This window comes from Apodemus sylvaticus, chromosome 10 (genome assembly GCF_947179515.1).
Source record: "Apodemus sylvaticus chromosome 10, mApoSyl1.1, whole genome shotgun sequence".
Lineage (NCBI taxonomy): Eukaryota > Metazoa > Chordata > Mammalia > Rodentia > Muridae > Apodemus > Apodemus sylvaticus.
This window is the reverse complement of record NC_067481.1, coordinates 21954109-21980453: the sequence shown is the minus strand read 5'-3', so window position 1 is coordinate 21980453 and position 26345 is coordinate 21954109. Positions and strand designations below refer to the sequence as shown.

The 26345-nt window shown below is 43.9% G+C and overlaps 1 protein-coding gene across 10 annotated transcripts in view; it reads left to right on the top strand.

Moving 5' to 3' along the window:
* Window positions 1-2405: 2405 nt before the first annotated feature.
* The window catches only part of Atp6v0a1 (ATPase H+ transporting V0 subunit a1), a 55032-nt gene continuing 31092 nt past the window's right edge, over window positions 2406-26345 (top strand). For 3 of the 10 annotated variants that reach the window (XR_007979992.1, XM_052197706.1, XM_052197705.1), the window contains exons 1-10: window positions 2406-2510; window positions 4775-4916; window positions 11961-12039; window positions 13195-13292; window positions 13921-14049; window positions 19435-19538; window positions 20047-20173; window positions 21853-21935; window positions 23062-23155; window positions 25442-25654. Coding sequence is in view for 9 of the 10 variants with exons in the window: in XM_052197706.1 (XP_052053666.1) it covers window positions 4800-4916; window positions 11961-12039; window positions 13195-13292; window positions 13921-14049; window positions 19435-19538; window positions 20047-20173; window positions 21853-21935; window positions 23062-23155; window positions 25442-25654 (1044 nt within the window). In the remaining variant the exon portion in view is untranslated. The remainder of the gene's footprint in view (window positions 2511-4774; window positions 4917-11960; window positions 12040-13194; window positions 13293-13920; window positions 14050-19434; window positions 19539-20046; window positions 20174-21852; window positions 21936-23061; window positions 23156-25441; window positions 25655-26345) is intronic. The other 7 variants (XM_052197702.1, XM_052197698.1, XM_052197697.1 and 4 more) reach the window with 4 other exon arrangements.

Here is a 26345-nt window from a genome sequence, read left to right as displayed (position 1 = left end):
GACTTAACAGCATTTCTTTACCTTTTTTCTTTTCTATGCTTATAATTGAACATCTGTGGTAAGCATATGTTATCTTTGACCCATACCCCCAACTTCAAATGCATTTTTTTGTTTTGTTTTTGTTTTTTGGATTTGTTTTTTTCGAGATAGGGTTTCTCTGTGTAGCCCTGGCTGTCCTGGAACTCACTCTGTAGACCAGGCTGGCCTAGAACTCAGAAATCCGCCTGCCTCTGCCTCCCAGAGTGCTGGGATTACAGGCATGCTCTACCACCGCCCAGCCAGCATTTAATTTTTATCTTGTTGGATACTGTCTCAAACTGGCTATATCCTCTGATAAATGGGTGTATCTACCTGCTAGGGTTATTGTGATAGTTAAACAAGTCTGTATTTACAAAGCATGGAGGAAATTTCCTGGTACATAGTACAGTATTAATCACTGTACTCACCCTTCTCCCTTGTAATTTCTTTAGATGCTTTGTTGATCTACTTGGCCTGGTGTTCACTAGGAGGCAATCCTCCTGCATCAGCATTCCAAATTACTAGGGTTACTAGAGGTATGAACCAATTACCTTCCCCCCCCCCCCCCCCGCCCCCCTGTATTGAAGAGTACTTCTCAAGGATTTTTTTGTTTTGTTTTGTTTTGTTTTTTTGTGGATGGGAAATGTACCTGCTCCATTTCATAGTTGTAGACTTCAGCAAATATATTACCTGTGATGTATCATCTAACAGATAGAAATTCCCTCTCTGACCATAAAGAAAGGTGGTGGATAGAAAAATAGACCAAATCATAGACATTTGAAATTAGTGAGAGGCAAGATGGCCAGGAACAAAGCACAGGAAGAAAATAAACGAACACGGGGGGTGGGGGTGGGGGGAAATGTCTGGCAGGAGATGAAAGGAAAAAGAAAAGGAGCCGCCTCCGCGGCTTAACAGCTTAAAGCATTTTCAGACAAGCCTGAAGCCTGAGTTCAATCCGCAGGTAACATGGGGTTAAAGAGAGAACCAACTCCCACTAAGTTGTTCTCTGACTTCCATACCTACCCCATGCGCACAAACACACCTGATATTATTATTATTCCTCTAAGAGGATGTACTTTCAGGGAAACCATGGCGCAGGGTGTAGAAATGGCTCTCAAGTGAGTTATAGTCCAGGATAGGCTTTCTTACAGGTAGCGTATGAAACATTTCCTTGTGGTTAGGAAGCAGCTGACTCTGAGGTTAGCTTTTTTTTTTTTTTCCCAAGTCGATGAGGAAGGAAGTGACAGTCCTTGTGAAATACTTGGCAGAATTTCAATTGCCGGTCCCTGTCTGCCTTACCAGGACAGTAGAAGGAGCTGCAAAATGTCAAGATGTTAAAGTCTAGGTCTCAGAAATGCTGCCTCTCAAGAGAATTGTAAAGAAGCAACACCTTCAATTACCATATGCAGGGGAAAAATCCAAATAAAACGTTCTCTGTGTCCATCTCTTTGTTCGGGCTCCCAAAACACCTTTTGTAATACTTTGACCAGGCAGACAAAATTATCAGTATAAGTTTTTTTGTTTTGTTTTGTTTTTTAAATCTGAAATACCTTCCTCACTACTCTTGAATATCAATGAGTTCTGCCACCCGCAGAGACTGACTGACCAGTTCTCCGAGTTCCTCCAGATGTTCCTGCTGACTCCTTACTCCTAAGAGGGGAAAAGGACTCTATCAATATTTAGAAAGGGGGATTTTAAGAAAAACTAGGTAGGTATCATTTTGCATTCAAAAGATATATGAGGAACTGAAAACTCCTACGTGGTCAGATGGGTTCACAGGAACCTACTAAGCAAGATAAAAATAATTACTTTGTCAACATGTGGTCTTCCGGGGCTTTTCTTATCATTTGGATAAGAGTAAATCCTAGGTAGCTGTTGGAAGAATGAATCCGATACTTTGTACGTGGACGAGATCGTATGTCTCTATTACAGGATTTATCTTAAGTCGCTCTCCAGACTGGGGCTCAAATATTTTCAGAGGTCTAAGAACGACAAAGGATGTGTGTATGTAGAGAAGATGAGCTTTGAGCCCCCTTCAGCTCTCAGATCATTCTATAATGAATGTGCCCATTTCTTTCATGCTGCTTTCTCCATGAAAAGGTTGTGAACTGGTTCTCTAGAAAGTAGAGATGGCAGGTAACCTTGCTCCGCGGATAATAGAAAGGATTCTGATGGGCTCAGAAGGCAAACACTTCAAAAGTCACAAGCCCAGCCCTGCTGACTTCCAAACCGGGATAGAAATCACACCCCCGGAACAAAGATGGCGACTGCACACCAGGACTCGCCCGAGCCCCATAGACTCTGCACTGCGGCAGCAGGGGAGAGGCAATATCCTATTGGTCAACTGAGATGAAGTCATCTTAAGGGCGGGACTCGGCGGTGGCGTGGGGGCGGAGCCTTGCTTGCGTACGCTGGTCGGCGACTCTGCTCAACCTGAGCCGGGGGCTTTGCTGCGGCGGCTGCGGTCGCGGCGGCGGCGGAGCGGACGAGAGGTGAGCGAAGGTTGTAGAAAGAGCGCTTCCCCGAGTGGCCTTCGAGGGGACGTGGAGCGCACTCCGATAACTCGGACGCTTGTCAGAAGAATTAATTAGCCAGGATCTTAGGTCTCTGAGAAAAATATGGGGGGCTCATCTCCCTCTTCGGACACCCTTCCTGTGGGCAGAGGAACTAGAGGGCCACTGCCCAGGGATGACCCGGGAAGGGAGGAGGCGAAAGGACAGAGGAGATCGGATAGGCAGAGGGATCTGGGGTTATTTCTTAAAGTGTCTTACGATTTGGGGATTTCTCCCTTAACCAGGAGACAGGTTATGCCTGGTCCAAAAAAAATTCTGCTTTCTCACGGTGCAGCCTAGAAATGAAGAGGTGAACGACAAATGCTCCCTGCTAGAAAGGAAGGATTGGAAAACCCGAGCGAGAGTCCTCCTGGGAGGGTCTTGGGTTTGGATTACCCTTTTGCAGAATTACTCTTTCTTCGTATTTCATTTCGCGACCCCCGAAAACTGTTTTTCCAAATTCGTTTTGTGTTTGCTTTCAGTGGGGGTAGAGTTGGTCTGGGAGAGGCCTGTAATCATGAAGGAACAGGAGGAGGGCGGCAACTGGAGGTTGTCGTCGCTGTCAGCTCCCGGTCTGTGCCTGTCAGACATGATTTCATGTATTTTGTGGTTGTGGTATCTAACCTTATTCAAGGTGGAAAGGACTGGTTATAACTGATGTGGGTGATTCATATTCTTAAGTCAACCCACATAATCTCTTGAGAAATGCTTGCTTCAGTCGAGTGTGTTATTTTGCTCTCCTTGAACACCAAATGCAGAACGGATTTGTTATTTGGGTTCCTCAAAATGTCTTCCTGCCTTCCCGAAGAGCAAATTTTCTGGGAAACGTCAGTCTTTACCTATCAATTAACATGGAATATGCATGACGTTACGACATTAAATGATGCAGTGCATGAGCTGATGAGGATAGATGTTGCAGATGGTGCTGGACGAAGGCTGAACAAGAGCTTATAGAGAATAATTGCATTTGATTGCATGATAATTTCATTTTCAGTACCACTGATAGCGCCAACTGCTGACCTGACCGGAAACCTTCAGGCTCCTAGGAGAGACGTGACAGATGGAAGAGGGCAGTTGTCTTGAGGATGGGGATGAGTCCTAGGAAGCTGCAGGGGTGGAAAGCTTTTCCTCTGGCTTGTTAAAAGTGCTTTGTCATCACCAACGTATTCTGTCATGCCTGAATTGAAATTAAGTTGTGTGGGCTTCTTTGTCTTTTTTTTTTTTAATGATATTAATATGTTGGGATTCCTTAGAAGAAGAATACTGTTTTCCCAGGAGTTTGGAAGCTTGACCTCTTTAGCCATGGCTTTCGGATAGTGCTGGGCATTTTAGATGTTGGAAGTGGGCATTGGCAGTGAGAGGGGAAGCTAGTCACATCTTTTGTATAAGAGAGTAATTAAAGTCTCTTTTATTGTTTCCTGCTCACAAAACAAAAACAACCCCAAAATGAAACAGCAGAGAGGAGGGTTTTAGCAAGAAAGTTTGTGTCAAGTATGAAAAAGCAAGCAGTAAGGACTAAAAGCTCTGGGCATGCTGGTATAACTCTATAATCCTAGCTCTAAAGAAATGGGGACAGTGCCGTTGGTGGTGGTACACTATCCCACCACTCAGAGGCAGAGAGGCAAGTGGATCTCTGTGAGTTCCAGGCCTGCCTGCTCTACAGAGTGAGTTCCAGGTCAGCCAGCGCTACACAGAGAAACCCTGTTTGGGGGTCAGGGGTTGGGGAGCAAAACAAACAAACAAAAAAATATAAACAGAATGGAGGCAAGAGGATCAGGATTTCAAGGCCAACCTTCACTATATATTGAGTTTGAGGCAGGTTATGGGTTGTATAAAACCCTGTCTCAAAGAAAATAAAACCAAACCCTCAGGTACTGTGAATGTCGCTGCCTCATATTAAAGAGCTCTTTGGGCTTCTCAGTTCCTGTCCTTATTCTGGGTATATTCTTTTGTATTGTGTTGCTCCAAAACACTGTCAGTCAATCCTGATTCCTTAGGTAGATTACAAAGGAAATGACTCTTTGTCTAGGCTGCCTAGTCTGGGATTTAGTAACTGCTCTTGGCAATTTCTCTTTCGTGGGTTTCTAAGCCAGATAGCAAGATTCCCCTCGGGGCATGTAGGAAAAGGTCCTCACCTTGGGTCTTGTTGGCTCTTGGCCCTATAGGTTAATTCTCAAGCCACAGCATTTTCTCTCTTGCCTCAGGTTGGAGTGAAGTACCATCGCCACCATGGGGGAGCTTTTCCGGAGTGAGGAGATGACGCTGGCCCAGCTCTTTCTCCAGTCCGAAGCTGCGTATTGCTGCGTCAGTGAATTAGGAGAACTTGGGAAGGTTCAGTTTCGGGATGTAAGTGAAGAGCTTTGCTCGTTGTGTTGAACGGCTTTGTCATGAGGGTTTTCTCTCTTTTCTATTTGCAAAGTCACAGCATAGCACTGGCTTAATACTGGTGGACGGGAAGCTCAGGTCATTTTTTTGTCTTTCTAGAGACAGAAATGATTTTTCCTTGGACAGTCATCTTAAGCTGGACATGGAGGGTCATCTCTATAACGTTAGCACTTGGGAGGCTGAGGCAGTGAGGTGATTGATGAACCTGAGCTACTGAGTGAGACCTTGTCTAGGAGGAAGGGAGGAAGAAGAGGGGGAAGAAATGGAGGAGGGGGAGGAGGAGGAGGGGGAAGAGAGGGAGGAGGAGACAAAAAACTCAACTGAAACAAAAAACTAAGCATGATGGGAAATGGCCTGTGATCCCTGTACTTGGCAGGTAGAAGAGCAGTGTTTTGAATTCAAGGCTATCCTTGGCTACATAACTAGTTTGAAGCCAGCCTGAGCTACATGAGACATTGTCTGGAGGGAAAAAGAAGAAAAATATTTTAAGTACTCTTGAGGTAGTTGTTAGGAATGCTGGTAGAGAATTTTTACTTTGAGTGTCCTTTAACGCTACAGCCTGATATCTAAAACCAAAACCAAAACCAAACCAAAAAACAAACAAACAAACAAACAAACAACCCTGTAGTTTCCTATACAGTAGGATCTAAAAGAAAAAAAATTAAGACAAAAATCTAAGATATCTAGGTACATCAACTTACATAGTATGTAAATAAGAATATATAATAATTCACTGTTTTGGATCCTTGGAAAGGATCTCAAACTAAAATGATGGTCTAAGAGTTATATATATATATGCTCTGGGAGTTTTTAATCTGAGCAAGAAGGCACGGTGCACAGGACTGAAGGCTGTGGGTAGTCAGGAGTGGGGCAGCGTGTTTCCAGCTCAGATCCTACAGGCTCAGAGTTCCAGGTACTTTTTATAGACTTTATAATAGAAAAAGAAGAAAAATATTTTAAGTACTCTTGAGGTAGTTGTTAGGAATGCTGGTAGAGAATTTTTACTTTGAGTGTCCTTTAACGCTACAGCCTGATATCTAAAACCAAAACCAAACCAAAAAACAAACAAACAAACAAACAAACAACCCTGTAGTTTCCTATACAGTAGGATCTAAAAGAAAAAAAATTAAGACAAAAATCTAAGATATCTAGGTACATCAACTTACATAGTATGTAAATAAGAATATATAATAATTCACTGTTTTGGATCCTTGGAAAGGATCTCAAACTAAAATGATGGTCTAAGAGTTATATATATATATGCTCTGGGAGTTTTTAATCTGAGCAAGAAGGCACGGTGCACAGGACTGAAGGCTGTGGGTAGTCAGGAGTGGGGCAGCGTGTTTCCAGCTCAGATCCTACAGGCTCAGAGTTCCAGGTACTTTTTATAGACTTTATAATGGTCATGCCTTCACATTTATCTATGGGAACAATCGATTAAAGTCCCTCCTCAATGATCTTAGCCCCAGGGAGACGAGCACATTCTCCGTTTTTATACATTTTTGTGTCTTTGGTGCCTGTACAAGGTATTCACATTGCTTGGTTGGAACGAATTCATGAATTAAACAAGAGTGATCAGAACCGGGCAGGGTTAATTGATAAAGATCCCGGAGCTGGTAAGTTCTTAAGAAGTTAGCTGGCAGGTGCTTCTACTGGTACTATCACAAACATTGAGCTCTCCCTGTCTTCAATAACACTTATCATTTTCTTTAAAAAACAAAAAAAAATTTCCTAAAAACCAAACCGGACATCATAACTTGTATCTTCAGTCCCCTCAGAGTCCTTAGGAAGCCAACCTGGTCTACATAGTGAGTTCTGGGCCAACCACTGCTAGATAGTTTTTGTAACTAAGAGGTTACAGTGGGGTCGAGGAGGCAACTTAGCTGATAAAATGCTTGCCACATAGCAACTTTCATTGAATCCTTCGATGTAAAAAGGTAGTTGTGGGTGGGTAGCATGAGTCTGTGATTCTAACCCAAGGGAGGCTGAGACATGTGGATCCCTGGAGCTTGTTAGCCAGAGGGCCCAGTGCTATCAGTAAGCCTCCCGTCCCTACTGAGAGATCCTATCTCAGAAAGTAAAACCAAAACAAACCTCGGTAGATGACTCCTCGATGTGAAGGTTGACTTCTGGCATCCGTGTGAGTGAGTGTGCTCACACACACACACACACACACACACACACACACCACAGAAGCACCAAGGATCATGTGCATCTTTAACATTTTTGATGTTGTCATAGTGTTATGCTCCCGTTGGCTGTGTCAGGTCTGTAAATACGATAATTTTACAGGTATGAGATGGGCTTTTGTTTTAATCTGCACTTTCTGTGTGTATAGTTGGCATCCTTTTCTCTGCTTGTGGACGGGGACTTTCCTCTTCTGGGAACTGTGAGTCCCCTTCCTCTGCCTATAGCTGTCCCTGGGAGTCCCTGACTTTTGCTTATTGACTTGGGAGATTTGCAGAATTTCCTAGGTTCCTCTCTCTCTCCCCCTCCTCCTCTCCCTCCCCCTACACCTTTCCCTCCCCCTACACCTTTCCCTCCCCCTCCCTCTCTGTTTCCCTCTCCCTCTCTGTCCCCTCCCCTCCCCCTCTCTGTTTCCCCCCCTCCCCCTCTCTGTTTCCCTCCCCCTCTCCCTCTCTGTTTCCCTCCCCCTCCCCCTCTCTGTTTCCCTTCCCCCTCTTCCTCTCTGTCCCCCTCCCCCTCTCCCTCCCCCTTCCCCCTTCTCCCTCTCCCTCCTTCCTTCTTCCCTCCTATGTCTATCCTGCTTCTTTTTGTGACAAGGCCTTGATTTGTAGCATGGATACGTGGATGGTCCTGGGACTCACTAGGTAGTCAGACTGGCCTTGAACTCACAACAGTCTCTTCTGCCTCAGCCTCCCTAGTGCTTAGGTGTACCTACTATGCTAGTCTTCTTCTATTATTTGTGTGTGTATGTGTGTGTATTTGTGTGTGTGCTTGTTTGTATACACTTGCATGTGTACATGTATACACATGTGTGTAGAAGCCAGAAGTCAATATCAGGTATATTTCCCAGTTACTTAGTATTTTATTTTATTTTGTTTTGTTTTGTTTTGTTTTGTTTTGTTTTGTTTTGTTTTTTGACACAAGATTTCTCTGTGTAGCCCTGGATGTCCTGGAACTCTGTAGACCAGGCTAGTCTGGAATTCACAGAGATCTGCCTGTCTCTGCCTCCTGAGTGCTGGGATTAAAGACACGTGCCACCCCTACCCTACTTCCACCATAGTTTCCCAGATGTGGTTTCCTCCATGAACCTGGAGCCTGTCCAGCTTTCTTCCCTGGGTTCTAGATAGCAAACTCAGGCTCCTGGGTTCTAGATAGTGAACTCAGGTTCTCTTTCCAAGGCTGGCTCTTTACTGACTGAGCTGAGTCCCTGTTCTATTATTAAAGATAAATTTGATCACTCGGCTAATGCATTAGTTCTTAGATTTCAACAATGTAAAAGTATCTTATCCCTTGTATAATTAATAAGTAATCTGGGGTCATATTTCTGAAAGTTGTGTGACTATCTAGTTTCCCAGAACTTTTTTACCCAGAAATATTTTTAAAGTATTTTTTATGAGTATTGATATTTGGGTTTTGGTGGGTTTTGTTTTTGTTTGTTTGTTTTTTGAGACAGGGTCTCACTATGTAGCTTTGGCTGTCCTGGAACTCTGTATGTAGACCAGGCTGGCCTCAAACTCACAAGAGATCCTATTGCCTCTACCTTTTGAATGCTGATATTAAAGGCATGCAGTACTATACCCAGACTACTTATTATTTTAAAAAATATTTTTTGATGATGATGATAATGATTAAATTAATCCATTTTGCTTCTTCAAGACAGGGTTTCTCTGTGTAACAGCCCTGGCTGTCCTGGAACTCACTTTGTAGCTCAGGCTGGCCTTGGACTCTCACAGACCCACCAGCTTTGGCATCCTAAGTGCTAGGGTTAAAGGCGTGAGACACCATGACTGTCTTTATACATTATTTTTAATTATGTGCATTGTATGTGTTTGTATGTGGGTATGCACGTGCGAGTGCAGGTGCCTGAGGAGGCCAGACTCCCCCTGGAGCTGGAGTTACAGACAGTGTGAGCTACCGTGGACGTGGGTGCTGGGAGTTGAACTCAGGTCCTCTAGAAGAGCAACAAGTGTTCTTAGCAGCTGAGCCTAAGTTTCAATGTACCCCAAATAAATTTTTCCTTTATAGCTTGTGGGTTTTGTTTGTCTGTCTGTCTGTCTTTTAATGTTTGTCTGTCTATCTTGATTTCTTAACCTTTGAATACTTGGGAGGCAAAAGCAGAAGGCTAGCCAGCTCAGGGCTATCCTGGGCTATAGCAAGTTGTATTTTTGCCACTTTTTACTGCTGTGACTGAGTAGGCGGTGAGGTGCACTGCTATAATCGTAGCACTTGGATAGTGAAGACAGGGAGCTGAGGAGTTCAGTGTCGTTCTCCTCAGCTCCATATTAAGTTTAAGGCTATCTTGGCTGTGTATTAGACCTGATCTTAACAATGCAAGTGGAGGAGCTAGAGAGAGGTTACGATATTTGCTGCTCTTTCAGGAGACCTGAGTTCAGTTCCCAGCATCGCATCAGGCTCTGCAGCTCCTATTATTTTTACTTTAGAGAGAGGCACTATCATAACATTTATTTATTTATTTACCCATGTTTGTGTTTGCTTATGTATTTATTGTTGGTGCTGGGAATTGAACCTCGGGCCTCACATGTGTTAGCCTATGAGCTATTTCCAGCTCTTTTTATTTTGAGATAGAATCTTACTAAATTGTCCAGGCTAGCCCTAAATTTGCTCTACAGCCCTGGCTGGCTTTGAACTTAGAATTCTGTTTTGACCTCCTGAATAGCTATGATCATAAGGTCTGTACCACATCCAACTCTGTTAGTTTATTGTTTACACAGTCTCCTGTAGCCCAGGCTTGATCTCTAACTTCTAAGGGCTGAGGATAGTATTCAACTCCTAATCCTCCCAAATGCTGGGATTACAGTCAAGTACCTGGGTTTACATTAGTTTTTGTTTTAAGTTTTATTTACTGCTGCTGCTGGCGGCGGCGGTGGTGGTGGTGGTGGTGGTGGTGGTGGTGGTGTGTGTGTGTGTGTGTGTGTGTGTGTGTGTGACACATGTGGAGGTCAGAGGACAGCGTTTTGGAATTGATGCTCTCCTAGCCCTCTAGCTTTATGAAGGCTCCAAGGGCTGAACTGAGACCATCAAGCCACCTTGCCTCCAGGCACACTCCTTCGTGCGCTGAGCCTTGCAGTGGTTGAACATTTTATTCCTGGGCTGGAGAGATGGCTCAGTGGTTAAAGCACGAGCTGCTGTCATAGAGGAGCCATGTTTGGTTCCCAGTTTCACATCACTCCAGTTATGTGGAATCAGATGTTCTCTTCTCCATGGGTGCCTTTCTCTCTCTCTCTCTCTCTCTCTCTCTCTCTCTCTCTCTCTCTCTCTCTTTCTCTCTCTCTCTCTCTCATACACACACACACAAATAAAATGTATAACTGGAGTCAGCAAGAAGGCTCAGCAGGTAATAGGCTCTTCTTAGTCAAATCTGACAATCTAAATTTGATCCCTGGAAGCCCACGGTCACTTGGTGGAAGGAGCAAAGAAACTTCTGCACCTTACCCTGTCACCTCCTCCACATGTGCACTAGGCCAAGCATGCACCCACACACATACATACACACACATACACACACACACACAGTACATGAACAAATGTTAAAAAATGTATCCCTAATAGCTCAATAGCTCAAACTTTTTACCCTCGGTCAGCTACTTGTCATTTCCTCCCTATTCCCTTCTATCTGAAAATTTGTGAACTTTGACCCACACCTTCCCATACTGGCCACACCTCTTGTCTCCCTCTCCAGTAGCCATGTTGTAACCACCTTCCTCTCACGACTTCGGTGGATTCTAGCATCTAAAATGTCCGTGTCTGAGGCTGAAGAGATGGCTCCGAGGTTCAGAGCAGTGGCCGCTCTTCCAGATGGCTCAGGTTTGACTCTGAGCACCCACGTGGCAGCTCACAACCATCTCTCATTCCAGTTCCAGAGGGCCTGAGACCCTCTTCTGGCCTCTGAGGGCTCCTTGTATGCCAAACATACATGTACCACCTATACACATAAAAATCTTAAAAAAATAAAACCTAGATAATAAAGTCATGGTGTAGGTCGGATGCAGTGTGCCTGGTGTGTTCCATTCAGTATAATGCCTCCTGTTTTCTTTGTCCATGTATCTCTTGGTAGGTTGATTCTGTATATCAGTTATTGGGAATAACTCTGCATATTGATTTCAGTTCTTCTGTGTGTGCCCAGAAGTGGGGCTGCTGGATTATATAATAGTTCTCTGTCCGTTCTAATTTATATTCCCATCAACCCTGCACCAGAGTTCTCATTTGTCGACATCCTCAGCAATTCAAAGCACTTGTCTTTTCAGACAGGTCTTACTGTGTAGCCCAGGCTGGTCTAGAACTTGCTTTGCCCTCTAGGCTGGCTTTGAACTCTAATCATTCTGCTTCTACAGAGTTGGGATCACAGCGTATACCCCCAAGCCTGACTGCCATCTTTCTAACATTCTAACAGGTGTGAGGTCTTACGGCTTTAGTGCATAATAAAATCAGACTGTTGCCAAAAGATGACAGCCTGGGGCAGAAGAACAGATATTTGCCTTCGATCTCCTTTGCTTGGGAAGAAAGAGAGAGGAAAGCCAGGCAGAGAGCCTGTATGATATGGCTGCCCAAGTTCCAAGCAGAGGGAAGGAAGGGAGCTCACCGCTTCTGCTAATTTGTCTTGTGCTGCAGTCACACAGGAGGCTAGCTTTGCTTGTGTGGCTGGCACGAAGCCCTTTATATTGATCAGTAGACAATCGTGGTTAGAGTTGCACTGTACACTGGCTCAGAATTACATTTCCGTTTATGGCATGTGCTGCTCATAACATAGATTGCGGACTCGGTGTTTGAAGTCTTGCTGTTATGTTCTTGTTCTTTCAGTTAAATCCAGATGTGAATGTTTTCCAGAGGAAATTTGTGAATGAAGTTAGAAGATGTGAAGAAATGGATCGAAAACTCCGTATGTGCAGTGTGGTCTTGTATGACATTCCTATGCTGAGTCATTTTTTCAAGACAGGGTTTCTCTGTGTAGTCCTGGTCATCATGGAACTCGCTCTGTAGACCAGGCTAGCCTTGAGCTTAGAGATGCACTTGTCTCTGCCTCCCAAGCTCTGGGAGTTGAGGTGTGCTATATTCTCATGGGATTTTAACAGCAGAACTATGTTTCAGAATTCCAAAAGCTAGGACTTGGAATACTGTCAAATTTAGATGTCATCTGAGTAGTTTATGAGAAGTGTAACATTCTCTAAGGCTTTATGGATTAGGATATTGATGAATGATTAAAAACTTGATTCATACCCCACAACATGTCTTTAAGGTGTGGTGGCATCTGTCTTTAACCCTAGCACTCAGAGACCTGCTCTCTCTCTTAGTTCCACACCAGTGTGGTCTACATAGACACTGTCTCAAAAAAAAAAAAAAAGAAAAAAAAAAGAAAAAGAAGAAATAAAGAAAGAAAGAAAGGAAGGAAGGAAGGAAGAAAGATAGGTGTTACCCTCATGTGATTCTAAGGAGCCTGTAATTTCCTTAACATACTTAAGGGCATAAGCAGTCGTAATGGAGTCAGCATTTGAAACTAGATTATTCTGTCTGGGTCTAAACCCATGCATGATCTTGCCACTCTGCCAAGTTGATAGGTAAATTGGTCCCTATTTTTAAAAAAAGTCAGTAGTTGTCATGGAAACGTGTTTCTCTTTCAGTGTTTTGGGTCCTTTCGTGCTTAATTTTTGGCTTCTGATGTTTAAAAAATAACCCAGTTGTTTCTAAATTAAACGAATCTTTTTGACCTAGATTGCTTGCCTCACTTGTGTTATGTGTCAAATGCTCTGTTGATGCTGCATTCTTCTGGCTCACTGGTTGACCAGTCATACTTGCTGGGAGAGCTATCCTACCTGAAGGCAGTGCGACACATGGGGTGGAGAGGCAAAGGGACTGCCAGCCCAAGTCAGCCCTGGCTGTGCATGGCATGGGGGGTGGGGAGCTGCTTCTTTTGTTTGCCAGTTCTTAGAATGAAGCTCTTTCTAGCCGGGTGTCCAGGTCTTTGTAGAGATGTCTTCTCACTGAGAATTCCAGGCATGTGCACTACGTGTGAATGTTCTGCCTCTATCATTTTTAGGATTTGTTGAGAAAGAGATAAGGAAAGCTAACATCCCAATTATGGACACTGGTGAAAACCCAGAGGTGCCCTTCCCCCGGGACATGATCGACTTAGAGGTAAACAATTCTCAGATAACTTTTCTACATAAGTGCAGGAATCACCTTTTTCGCTGGTTGGCACAGAGGAGTTCTTGCCAATCTTGTGAGCGTTGTTTTTTATTGTTAAGTTTTTTTTTCTAGGTGGGACTGAACCCCTCTTTTATAATGTCAAACAACATCTCACACAGAGATAACATAATAGACCACCAAATTCATGCTTATTGGTTTCCTGAGCCCTTGTTGAATGATGAGCATCACAAACTAAATGGGTTTTTGATATTTTTGAGTGAATTACCACTGAGGGTATAGTGGAATCTGTAGACAAAGGCTCATTTAAGTGAAATGTTTTGCTTAAAGTAGCTAGGGAATCACAGCATTTGTTTAGAGCTGTAGATAATTCGTTACCATGGCAACACTTGGAGGGCCTGCAAATTCAGTTAAAGACTTTTAGAGTGAGCACAGTAAGCTGAGCAAAGTAAACCTCTTAATTTTTTTCCTTTCTTTCTCCTTCCTTCCTTCCTTCTTTCCTTCCTTCCTTCCTTCCTTCCTTCCTTCCTTTCTCTCTCTCTTCCTCCCTCCTTCCCTCCTTCTCTCCCTCTCTCTCTCTCTCTCTCTCTCTTTCTTTCTTTTTTTCTTTCAACCCTAGGCCAATTTCGAGAAGATTGAAAATGAACTGAAGGAAATCAACACTAACCAGGAAGCTCTGAAGAGAAACTTCCTGGAACTGACTGAATTAAAATTTATACTGCGTAAAACTCAGCAATTTTTCGATGAGGTCAGATGATTGTTTCTTCTAGTATTAGTGCGCATGGTATACCTGCGCACTTGGGCTGTGTTGCTATTCCAGTGATTCTTTTAACTTGTTAGTTTGGAAGCAGTGCCATTTTGCACCATTTTAGTTAAAGAATGTCAGAATGCATTCCATTCTCCATGTAGTACACGGCCAGCCATGGCTTCATATATTTTTACATTTTCTGAAAGTTTCCATCTCAGGATGGGGGGGTGGGGTGGGTGGGAAGGAACGTCAAGTTGATGTGCAAGTATAGTTCGTTGAAATGTTTGTGTGATACCTCTAGTTATGTGTTATAAGGTAAGTATAATTTACATGAAGCTGGAGAAACAAGTCTGGTTACGCACAAAATTACAGTGAGGTTTCCATCTCCGGATCTTTAGTCATGAAATTATTTTGTTTATTACATTTGGGAGTTACTCAGTACTTTAGATCGCACATCACCGTGTTTTCTTGAGTTTTCATTGTGTTCTATAGAAATATTGATATGATGCTAGTTTGGATTTCCCCATAGACATGATTTATTATTTATAAGGAAAAACTGTTACTAAGTTCTCCTCTGGTTTAATATAAAGGTACTGAGTTGCCAATGGCAGCACTGGCTTCCTTCTCCTAATTAATCTTGGGAAGGAACATTCGCTTCCAATCCAGATAAGGCTTTTCTGATGGTCTAACAGGTGTCTTTGCCAAACTTTAGACACTTTAGATATCACCCTAGTTACTGTTACTGTGTTCTACCCAGAAAGTTTATTTCCTTTACTTGACAAAAAAACCTTGACAAAGATTTTTAGATATGAAAGACCCATTTCAGTTAGTATCAGATGGGTTCTCAGTTTCGCTTTAAATCTGACTCACTTGAGAAGAGACCAGCCCTCCATAGTTGTTAAGGTTTCCAGCCAGCAACAACAGCCTCACCTGGAACCTTGGGAGAAGTGCAAATGATTAGTGCCCACCTCAGACCTACTGAGTCAAACACGGGTGAGGGCTGAGGCAGGAGCTAGGTAGCTGTTTTAAAACCTCTTAACTCGGTGATGCTACTTTGAAAACCACTATGCATTCTTTAGTAACCACGGGTTTTGATTCAGATGAGTCAGGTTAGTGTAAGGACTCTGGAGGGAGACAAGGAGATGAGGGAAGTTCATATGACTGTAACTTCCTAGTCTTCCCAGGAGCAGGAATCTGCTTGTACAGTAATAGAAATTTCCTAGGAATGTTTGTTTGACACCCAAGCTGAGAGTTTTAAGCCTGGTCGCACTAGGAGGCGTGAGGCAGTGAGATCAACTCTCTGCGAACGCTTACATCTTTGCCAGAAGCAAAGCCACTTCTGCCATCTGATCCCACTGATTGTGGACTCCTGGGTGCTCACTGCCACATCCACAATGCGGCAATGTGTTCTTATCTGTTAACTCCTTGGGTGTACAGTGAGCCCTTACCCTTTATGAAGTCCAGGTTGGGAAAGACCCAATCCCTTCAGTCAAAGGATACATCACTCGGTTATATCAGAACACTCCTGCGCATAGTGCTGTATATGCTCATAGATTCATGCTGTTCTAAATGCGCCCAAGCTGGCCTAGTATCTCCTACCTGGCCTCACAGTCCAAGCTGACTACTTTTACATTGTTTGTGGCTTCTTTTACTAGTTGTGCAGCCCTGAGAGAAAGGATCTCATTATATCGCTCAGGCAGGCCTTGAATTTGAGATCCCCCCGATTGCCAACTCAAGGCCAGCCTAAGCTACACAGTGAAAAATTTTCCCATTCCCAGGTGCCCCAAAAGAAATCACTAAAGATAAGATGAACTATTTAGAAAAAACAGAGTTAGGACCCGGGTGTGGTAGTACATGCCTGTAATTCCAGTATTGGAGAGGTGGAGATGGGGACCAGGACCAGGGATTCAAGACAAGCCTCAGGTTCATGATGGTTTTGAGTCCATACTGCACTACATAAAACCCTCTCTCAACAAACAAACAAACAAACAGGAAAACAGCCAGAAAGAAAAGAACATAAATGAAATTTTTTATGATTATTAAGCCTAAACATTAAGTTCCAGTCTTAAAAAGAGACTCCAGTCTTTATGACCTTAGCGCTCTCTCTATCCAGCTGGGTTGCTTTCTCTTTCTTATGCTAAGCTGCCCCAGCCCTGACCTCCCAGGCGCTTTGAGCACACAGCCTTGGCTCTGAGAGCTTCTCCACAGCTTTTTTCCATCAATCTTCCCTCATTTCAAGCTCAAGCCAGCAGCGCACAGCATTCTGGCCACAATCACCGTGCCTTCTCTCGACACGCGCAGCCAGCACCTGGCCCATTCTTGCCACTGTCCCACAGTCTCAGCCAGGTCCCTTTCCATAGACCTTGCCCTGCCCTGCCGCCAAATAGCATTTGCAGATGCTGCTGCCCTCACCAGAGGCAAAGTCTCACTGGGTGATCACGTTGTATGTGCAGCTGCACATTTAAGCAACACAGAAAGGCGAGCAAACCTGGGACCTCAGATGTCAGAAATTCAGTTCGTAATGAGATTTTGCTTCATGTTTGCAAATGGCATCAAACGCTGCCAACCACAAACCTCTCCTCTTTTCTTATAATTGGGTGGACGCAATCAATAACTCAGAGTAATCAGTCAAAAGTGGCTAAATCAGAAAACGATGCTTTCCTATTGGTGATGATAATTGGCAGGGTGTGTAGAAAGGGAAAAGTAAACATATATTGAATTTTCTTATGATTTAAGATGATTGTTAATTCGACGTAGCCATTTCTTACCCAGAGCATTTAAGATGATTTATTAATGATTATCCTTTTCTAGTCTTCTTGCTTATGAAGAACTGTAAGAGCTGGAGAGGTTTCTCTACATCTTTTACCATAAGCACCATAACATATGCGAACGTAAAGAAGACTGGGAAAGTAATGGTTAATGGCATGCAGATCCCCGCCTCCCTTTCCTTCTCTGTTCTCCACTCATCTGCTTTCTTTCTTTTTCTTTTCCATCTGCCATCTTCTCTGGGTGAATACTTCAAGTCGCAACATTTCGTTTCTTTCCTGCTGTAGCTAGGCAGCTGAAGTGTTTGCAGCGGCTGATGTAGGGACTGAACATGCTGTTCACGTCGAACTGCTGCAGGCAGAGCTGAAGCTCCATCAGCAGCTTGCTTCCTGTAAGGTGTGGTTTTCAGTGTTCAATGGAGAAGGGGCAACTCAGAGAAACAACAGATGATCTAGACAACTTGACAGTATTAGTGTTACTAGAGAAGCATTGCCGTGGGTTGGAGAGATGGCTTCAGTTCCCAGCACCTACCTAGGCAGTTCTCAACTGTCTGTGACTCCAGGTCCAGGGAATCTGGCACCTTCACACAAATAGACATCCATGCAGAGAAAACACCAATGCAGATGAGAGAGAGAGAGAGAGAGAGAGAGAGAGAGAGAGAGAGAGAGAGAACATAGGACATTAGGGCATCATGGTCTCTATGATCATGTTTTGCTTTTAGATCTTTTTTATATTAGTTTTGGTCACTGTAGTCTTCCAACAAGCACAATTTTATTTATAAGTTTTTGACTTTCCTATCTAAGACTTGGTGTTATTAAACATGCAGCAGTGAAATTAGTATTTAGAATTTGATCTGTTTAATTTTAATTCTGCTTGTTTTTAAGTCTCAGCCCCAGATATCATCTTTGGAGCAGTTGAGTCTAAGGACAGTCTGTTCTTGTCTGCTGTCCCCTGTAAGAGCACACATGCCACACTGACTCTCGTAGGAGCCAGGTTCTGAGAACCACATAAGCCAGTAGGAGAGTCTTGTGGGGAACAATTAGTGCTATTCACTTTGCCAATGCACATCTCAAGAACCATGGTAATATAGTAATTTGGTTTCAGTTGGCTGATTTGGTTTCTGGTTGCAAAAAGAAATCCTTATCTACCCATGTGACAGAAAGTAGTAGCCAGTGTTCCCATTATCTCACCTTAAATTCTAATCACATGGCAATGTTCTTCTGCTCCATGTGCCTTAAAAAAAAAAATCACCCCTGAACCTAACTTCACAAAGCAATTACTTTTATGGTTTTTGCCATTCAGAATTATCTGATTTACACTATTATTTGTTATATGTATGGTCCATGACTTTACCATATAAGGCAAGCATGTGCCTTTGTTTCCCTTCATAGTTTATTTGACGGGATTAAGGTGAAATTGAAATTTGGAATGAAAATGAAAGGGAATTTCTCTCGGTGTTTTGTTTGCTTTTTGAACAGCTGGGTAGATTAGGCAGTAGAGGTCGATATTACAGCCGGGTAGATTAGGCAATGGAGGTGGATATTACAGCTGGGTAGATTAGGCAGTAGAGGTGGATATTACAGCTGGGTAGAGTAGGCAGTGGAGAAGCTGATCAGAGTTCATGTTCTAGGGCAGTTTCTCCATTCTGATGAGACTAGAGGTGTTAAAGGGAGAGAGGTGAGAAACAACAGACCTCTGTGGGAAATCCTTTGCCTTCATTTCATTGTATAAACTGTCCTAGTGGAAGTCATTTTAAGTCTCACCAACTAAGCAAGGCCAGTAACTCTAGACTGTTTACCTGTGGCCCTTTAGTTACACTACTTGATTGTTGTTCTCTGCTGTAACAGAACAGCAGACTTCTCAGTATCCCTGGATTTGTAGCCAGAAAATGTAAATGTTGGATGTTTTACCTTTTTCTTGCCTTTATGAGTAAAACAAAGCCCCCCCCCCCCCAGTCCAGCTGCGTTTCTTATCCTCATGGAGAAGCTCTCTTTAAATCCTGTGCTTTGGGGCATTTGTGTGTGGTCATGCTGACAGTCCTCATGTTCTGCATTTACCAAAAGCTAGCCACGCCCTTTCTAGCTCCAGATTGCTGCTTACTTGAAAGAGTGTCCCACCTCCCTCATGCTTGCACAGACACATTCTACTTGGTGGCTGTCTAGAAATGAAGTATTCTCAATATCTGCAGAGCTGTTTGTTTGTTTGTTTGTTTGTCCGTTTTTCTCGCAAAAAGGAAAACTTTTTGGCTTCCTGCCCAGGTTTATTCAGGAAAGCATTAAAGAACAAATGACTTCCAACTAGTAACAGGTTTATACATGTCACCATCACCTCATGTTTTTCTTTTGTTCTCTGATTCCCCAGATGCTTCTCTGGGGTAAGTTTTGCTTTCTTTAGCTCATGTGTAACTTTTCTCCTTTCTTATTACTCTTCTCTTCTTTTTGTGGGTTTGCTCTATCTTTTGGTGTTTTGGGTTTTTGTTTTGTTCTGTTTCAGTTTTTGTTTTTTGTTTCTTTACTTCTTTCTCTTTTCATTTTTATTTTCTGAACCCATTTCCTGGTTCCTCCTTCCCTGCATGCCACTAACTATTTTCATTAGATATTAATTGATTTGTGAATTCAGGCTGAATTGCATCATCAGCAGATGGCGGATCCAGACCTGTTGGAAGAGTCCTCATCACTCTTGGAGCCAAATGAGATGGGAAGAGGCGCACCTTTACGGCTTGGGTAAGCAGCACTTCAGCCTTTGTAGGTTTGTGTTCTTCTCTGCTGTTCAAAAGAACAGTGAGTGCTGCATGATTGTAATCCCTCCCCTCGGCAGGGAGAAGCAGAAAGACCATACATTTGAGGCTAGCCTGAGCTACAGTAAGGTCCTATTTAAAGCATGGCCTGGAGACATAGATCAGTGGTAGACTGGGCCTGGGTTTAATCTGAGGTAGGGCGTGTGTGTGTGTGTGTGTGTGTGTGTGTGTGTGTGTGTGTGTAGAATCACGAGTCTAGGAGCTTCTTTGTTCTAAGACACTGAGAGCTTACCCTAGATTTGTCTGGATTTTCTGGCAACCCTCTGATGTGTCCAGAGATGATGTCAGGAAGAAGAGAGTAGCAGACAGCCCTCTTGACTCCACAGTCCCTCGTCTCCAGTGCAGTATACACTCTTTCCTCTTTCCCTCTCACTCTCCTGCTTTGTCTTAAGTCTCCCAGCCTGGAGTTCCCAACCTGACTCTTCTCCCCACAGCTTCGTGGCTGGTGTAATTAACCGGGAGCGGATCCCAACCTTTGAGCGCATGCTTTGGCGAGTGTGCCGAGGGAATGTGTTCCTGAGACAGGCTGAAATCGAAAACCCGCTGGAGGATCCTGTGACTGTAAGACAAGGGAATTGTGTCTTGTGGAGTAGGTCTAGGCCAAAGCAGAAGCACAGCATGGTGTTCCCTAGATCTGCCCTTCATTGAAGGAGTCCTCGCTTGACTGACAATTGAAGGCTCATTCCCTTCTCTAACTTAGCTCCTTCCATGTCTACACATACGTAGACATGGCATACACATATTTTCAAACATTACCCACGTAAGGCTTTTTTTCTGCATGTTTTTTTTATATAATTCTTGTTATTAATCTGAGCTGAAAAGAAAAATGGCCTTTTATGAAAATTAACATAAAACCAAGATGCCTCATTCCAAATTTGGTAATATTATGTATAAGACGGTAGATTTCCTAAATCTTAATCTTTATAAGCTGATGAAAACTTTACTCTCAAGATCTTATTATCTGCTTGTTTCTTGAGAGAATCAGAAACTTAATTTAAGCGTAGATACATGCATGGTGAGAGCAATCTTGCCCACCCAGCTCTTTGGAAAGTAGGAATTGTCTAATGTCTTGCCACTAGATACAGGCAGGACAGTGCATAGCAACATCAACATGGTGTAGGTTCAGGACTGCATGTTGTTCCTGCCTTGCCTGAGTATTAGAAGCCTACAGCTAGCTTACCTTACAAATGTCTTGAGCTTTTTTTGTCCTAAGAGAAATTTAACTTGGAAAGTTCTCGGCTTTGGTGGGGAGCACTCTGTGGCTTTTGCCCCAGCTCCCCTCACCGAGTGAGTAGGAGTGTGGTGACAGTGTAAATGCTTCAATCTTGGGGTGTACTTTTTCAGGCTGCCTTGGGTTGTGGAAACAGGGTAATTTTCTGTAGCCATGTATAATATAGAGCCCTTCTCGGGGGTGTTCAGTCAATTTTCCCCTTCATAGCAGAAAGATTATTTTATCACAGAGGCAGGAAAATGGGGCATGAATGGGCCCTGGTTTAGCCAAAAGAGTGAGGGATTGATTATCTAAAATCTAACTTTCTTCCCTCTTTATCTTGAGGTAGCTGTCTGAAGTTGTTGTTTTCTTTTATGAAAGCAGCACACACTCTGTATGTGAGGTGTTATAGACAACCTGAGGAATGGAATCTTGGTCAATAACTCACATGCATTATTTTTTCTGATTTCCCCTGCTGCCCTCATACCTGAGGTGTGAGCTTGGTGCTAAGGTTGTGTCCCTTCTTGATCCACAGTTTTAAGTTGGTGCAGTTCTTGAGATTCCACACGGCTGTTTCTGCCGGTGACTTAGTGCCTTGCGTTGAGGCAGCTCTTTTTATTTGTGTCTTTCTAAGCCCAGGAACAGACAGGCTTCCTTCTGTTTCCTCGGTGCCTTTGTCATCCTGGAAACACAGGAGTCCAAGTAGAGCTGGAGCAACAGGCTCCTCTGTGCTTCTCTCTCGGCCTTCTGGTTATATCTGAAAACAGGAAGGTTTGTGAGTCGGGCTATAGGGCAGATAGTCTCCAAATGAAGCTTAAGAGATGGAGTACGGGTAAAGCACAGAGGCCGTGTCCTTAAAGAATTCACCTGATGTTACCCAAGTTTAATTGTTCTAGAATTTAAAGCTAGGCCTGTAAGCCCAGCACTCAAGAGCTGCAGGGCCAGCCCGAGCTGCAGCGTAGACTGTCTCAAAGGAAGTTGTCACCCGTATTGAGAGTTCTGAACTCTTGGTTTTCCTTCTGGGGCCCAGGGCGACTACGTGCACAAGTCCGTGTTCATCATTTTTTTCCAAGGTGATCAGCTGAAAAACAGGGTGAAGAAAATCTGTGAAGGGTAAGAGATGTCACCTGCAACCTGAGGCATGGCCGTGCTGTCTGCTAAAGGCTCAGAAAGGGAGGCGCAGATCCAGCAGTTCTGTTGTATACTGTGAATGATGACATTAGGAGTATCTAAACCCATCAGAAGTAGCTCAGGTTGTATTTTGTGTACTTTCCAAGTATCAAAAGCCGTGGAGATAGCTCTGTGGGTAAGGTGCTTACTGCACAGGCATTAGGCCTGGAGTCTGGATCCCTAAAACCCACATACGTGCCAGGTGCGCGTGGCTGCTATCAGCCCAGCATTTGGGAAGGTGGCGGATTCTGCCTAATTAGGTTCTCTGCATGGGCAAATGCTGGGCTCAATTGAGACCCCACCTAAATGACTTCTGGTGTCAACCTTGGGGCCCCAAGACATGCGTGCGCACACGCACATACATGTTCCTGTCCACACACATATATACACACATACACGCTACGCACACATACTCATGTCCCCACCCAAAATCCCAGCAAAGTCAAAATTCCTTTATTCAGGGGCTTACATGCCAGCATAGTGCTGTGGGCACTGTATAAACTGTCTGGTATTCTGGTTATGGACAGAAATTTTACCATGCTATTTTTCTCTAGTAACTTATAATAAAAATTGGTTTTTAAGTTATTTTTTTCAACATTCTTTTGCAAAGATTTGTTTATTTTGTGTTTATGAGTGTTTTGCCTGATTGTGTTATGCACACCATATGCATGCCTCCTGCCTTTGGAGGCCAGAAGAAGAAGTCAGTCCCCTAGAGTGTCAAATCCCCTAGAACTGGAATTACTGGCAGGTGTGACCCACCACACTGGTGTTGGGAACGGAACCTGGGTCCTCTGAAAGAGAAGCAAGTTCTCATAACTGCTAAGCAATCCTTCTAGTCCTTTATTATTTTTTAATCTCAAAGTCATTTCATAGCTGTAGAGAATGTCAAGACCATTCAGCATTACTGCTGTCTGTGGGCCGCGTCACACAGGTGATCAACGCTGATTACCACAGCAGGCCAGTCTGGCTGTGCTTACCCTAGAGTAAGCTAGGATTATTTTCCAAGGGGATTTACATTCAATGCACTAAGGAACTTCAGTGTTCCTAAAGCTGTTCCTGTACCCTCCAGGTTCCGAGCCTCCCTCTATCCCTGTCCTGAGACTCCACAGGAGAGGAAGGAAATGGCTTCTGGGGTCAATACCAGGATCGACGACCTCCAAATGGTACGGGGGACCATGGGAACCGACTTTGGGAACTGCTGCAGTAGTGAGCCATGCTACTCCCTTAACCCCTAGACAGGGCATCTGCAGCAGTTGGACACCAAAAAAAGAAATGTGTGTGGGTGGGAGGTCCCCCTGGGAACTGACAGAAGTCTCAGGATAGGACAGTTAAAAATAGCATTAGCCATCCTCCAACAAGAAAGGAATGTTATGCCTCTGGAGTCCTTAATGCTCAAGAGCAGTCCGCTCCCCTCCATTTCATGAATCTGAGATGGGTTTTACAATAATATGTTCTTAAAATATGCTGCATTAAGAAAAAGAAAAGTCAGTCGGGGGGGGGGGGGGGGGTGGCGCACGCCTGTAATCCCAGCAGCCTGGGCAGGCGTATTTCTGAGTTTGAGGCTAGCCTGGTCTACAGAGTGAGTTCCAGGACAATCAGGGCTACACAGAGAAACCCTGTCTCAAAAAACCAAAAGAAAGAAAGAAAGGAAGGAAGGAAGGAAGGAAGGAAGGAAGGAAGGAAGGAAGGAAGAGAAAAGTCAGACAACCCAGAAGTTCATGTAAAGTCAACTCTATCCTCACACACTCTTTCTAGCAGCCTCTTATAAATTTTTTTTTTCTTGATTTGGTTTTTTCGAGACAGGGTTTCTCTGTATAGCCCTGGCTGTCCTGGAACTTACTCTGTAGATCAGGCTGGCCTTGAACTCGGAAATCTGCCTGCCTCTACCTCCCTGAGTGCTGGGATTACAGGCGTGCACCACCACCGCCTTGGCCTAGCAGCCTCTTATAACAGCATGATATATCTTCTGGTTACCTTTGATCTTAACCACATGGTCCAGTCAAAGAGCCTGGAGCTGACTCTTGAACCCAATAAGAGACTGTCAGATTTTTATCCGTTTACAATGCGAAAGTCATGCACATCCTAGTCCTAAGGGGTTGTAAGGGAATTGCTGTGATTTGTGCTTATTTGGAAGGAAAGGGTGAGCAGGGACTTGCTACTTTAGGAAAGAAAGAGTGCAGTAGTCGTTTGTTTTCCTTAAAACATTAACAAATAACTCCGCCCACCCCAAGGCAGTTGTTTGCAGCAGCGGCCGTCACTGGTATGGAAGGCTCTTGTTTCTCCTCCAGCCTCCACTGTCTGGGACCCACCAGCTTGACTTGCCGCTGGCTTCTCTGAGATACCCGTTTAACCATGGGAAAGACAGAAGGTTGATGTTTGTGGAGAGCTGCTGTTAGGTGGTATAGGCTGTGTTTACCACATTCTGGTGTCTAAGCCGTCACACTCCCTCCTAGGCTTGTGGGTAGGTTTAAAGAGCGTGTGTAGGAACCATTGTGAATGACTAGAATTTGAGTTTTTAAAAGTCCGGCTAGGGTAGGGGCTAACACAATGACATAGCAGATAAAGGCGTCTGACACCAAGTTTAGCATCTCAATCACACACTGTGACACGGCATGCTTTTTTAATAAAAAAAAAGATTTATTTTTATTAATTTTAATTATATGTATGTATGCATGCATGCTTATATGGTAATATGTGTGTGAGTGCTTGGGACTTTGGAGACCAGAGACATTTGCATGGAATCCCTGGGGCTGGAGTTACAGGTGGTTTGGAGCCCCCTGGCATGGGTGCTGGGAACTGAACTCTGGCTCTCTGGAAGAGCAGCAGTGGCGGCAGCAGCAACAGCAGCGACAGCAAGAGCTCTGAGCTCTGAGCCATCTCTCCAGAAAGTCACTGACCTTAAACAATGCAAGCGAAGCCAGGGCTCTTCCTGCGTTGTGCTTTGGATTAGTGGTAAGATTGAAGATTGAGGGAAAAAAGAAAAACTAAAAAATATTTTTCTGTTTGTCATTAGCTTGAAGCTAAAAGAAGATAGATAGTTATAATCAGAACTCATTTTCCTTTTTTTTTTTCTCTTTATTGTGGTGGTGCTAGGAATTGAACCTAGCTAGGTCTTCATGCTTGCTGGACAATTTCCTCTACTTATGAGTTATTTTCTCCACCCCAGAACTCAAATTTTGTGAGCTAGAGACATAATTCCATGGTAGCCTGCTTTCATAGCATACACAAGGCCCTGAACTCCATTCCTAGCACTGTAAGAACTCACATTTCTTGCGATTTGATTCCCAGAACCCTAAACCCACAGAACCCTAAATAATACACTATGCTAGGGGAAGAATAAGACTGTTTCCTGGCAACCCTTTTTAGAAAGAAAATGCCAGTTTGCATTCTGTCCTATGATGGAAGACTTGTGTTGGAAAGATCCCTTCCCCTACTCCTTCTCCCAAAAGGTCCTGAATCAGACGGAGGACCACCGCCAGAGGGTTCTGCAGGCAGCCGCGAAGAACATCCGGGTCTGGTTCATCAAGGTGCGGAAGATGAAGGCTATCTACCATACCCTGAACCTGTGCAATATAGACGTGACCCAGAAGTGCCTGATCGCGGAAGTCTGGTGCCCTGTCACGGACCTGGACTCCATCCAATTTGCACTTCGAAGAGGCACGGTGAGTCTCAGCTAGCAACGACCTGGTGGGCAGGAGCCTCTTACTAATCAACTTCGTATTTATGACATTTTTGCCTTCAGAGTTCTTTAATGTGCTCTTCAACCCTGAGAGTATATATATCCTATCTGTCGTCTGGAGGACTGGCCTCCTTTTACAGAGGGGAAACTGCAGCTTAGTAGTGTGAAGGGATTGGGTCATGGCCGTGAGTCCTCAGGGCAGACCGTGCTAGAGCATTAGCTTCCTGACTTGCTCTCTCTGGTGACTGCTTCTACTTGGCAGTTACAGCAACCTACTAAGACAGTGACCTCAGTAAGCCAGGGAGGGCATTACATATGTATGTCTATATATATGCACATATATATGAGTGCAGGGCAGAGTTCTCTCCCTTCCTAATGCTGCGGCCCTTTAATACAGTGTCTCATATTGTCGTGACCCTCAATCATAAAACTATTTTCATTGATACTTCATAACTGTAATTTTGCTACTGTATTGAGTGGTAATGTAAATATCCAATATTTGGATATCTGATGTAAGACCCTTGGGAAAGGGTGGTTCAAAGCCCAAAAGAGGTCTTGACCCACAGGTTGTAGAGGGAGGACGGACTTGTTTCTTACTAATGTGACTAGAAAAAGTGTCAAGAAAAGGTGGAGTTTGGTAGGGGTGTCACTCAACAGCAGAGTATTGGTGTGGC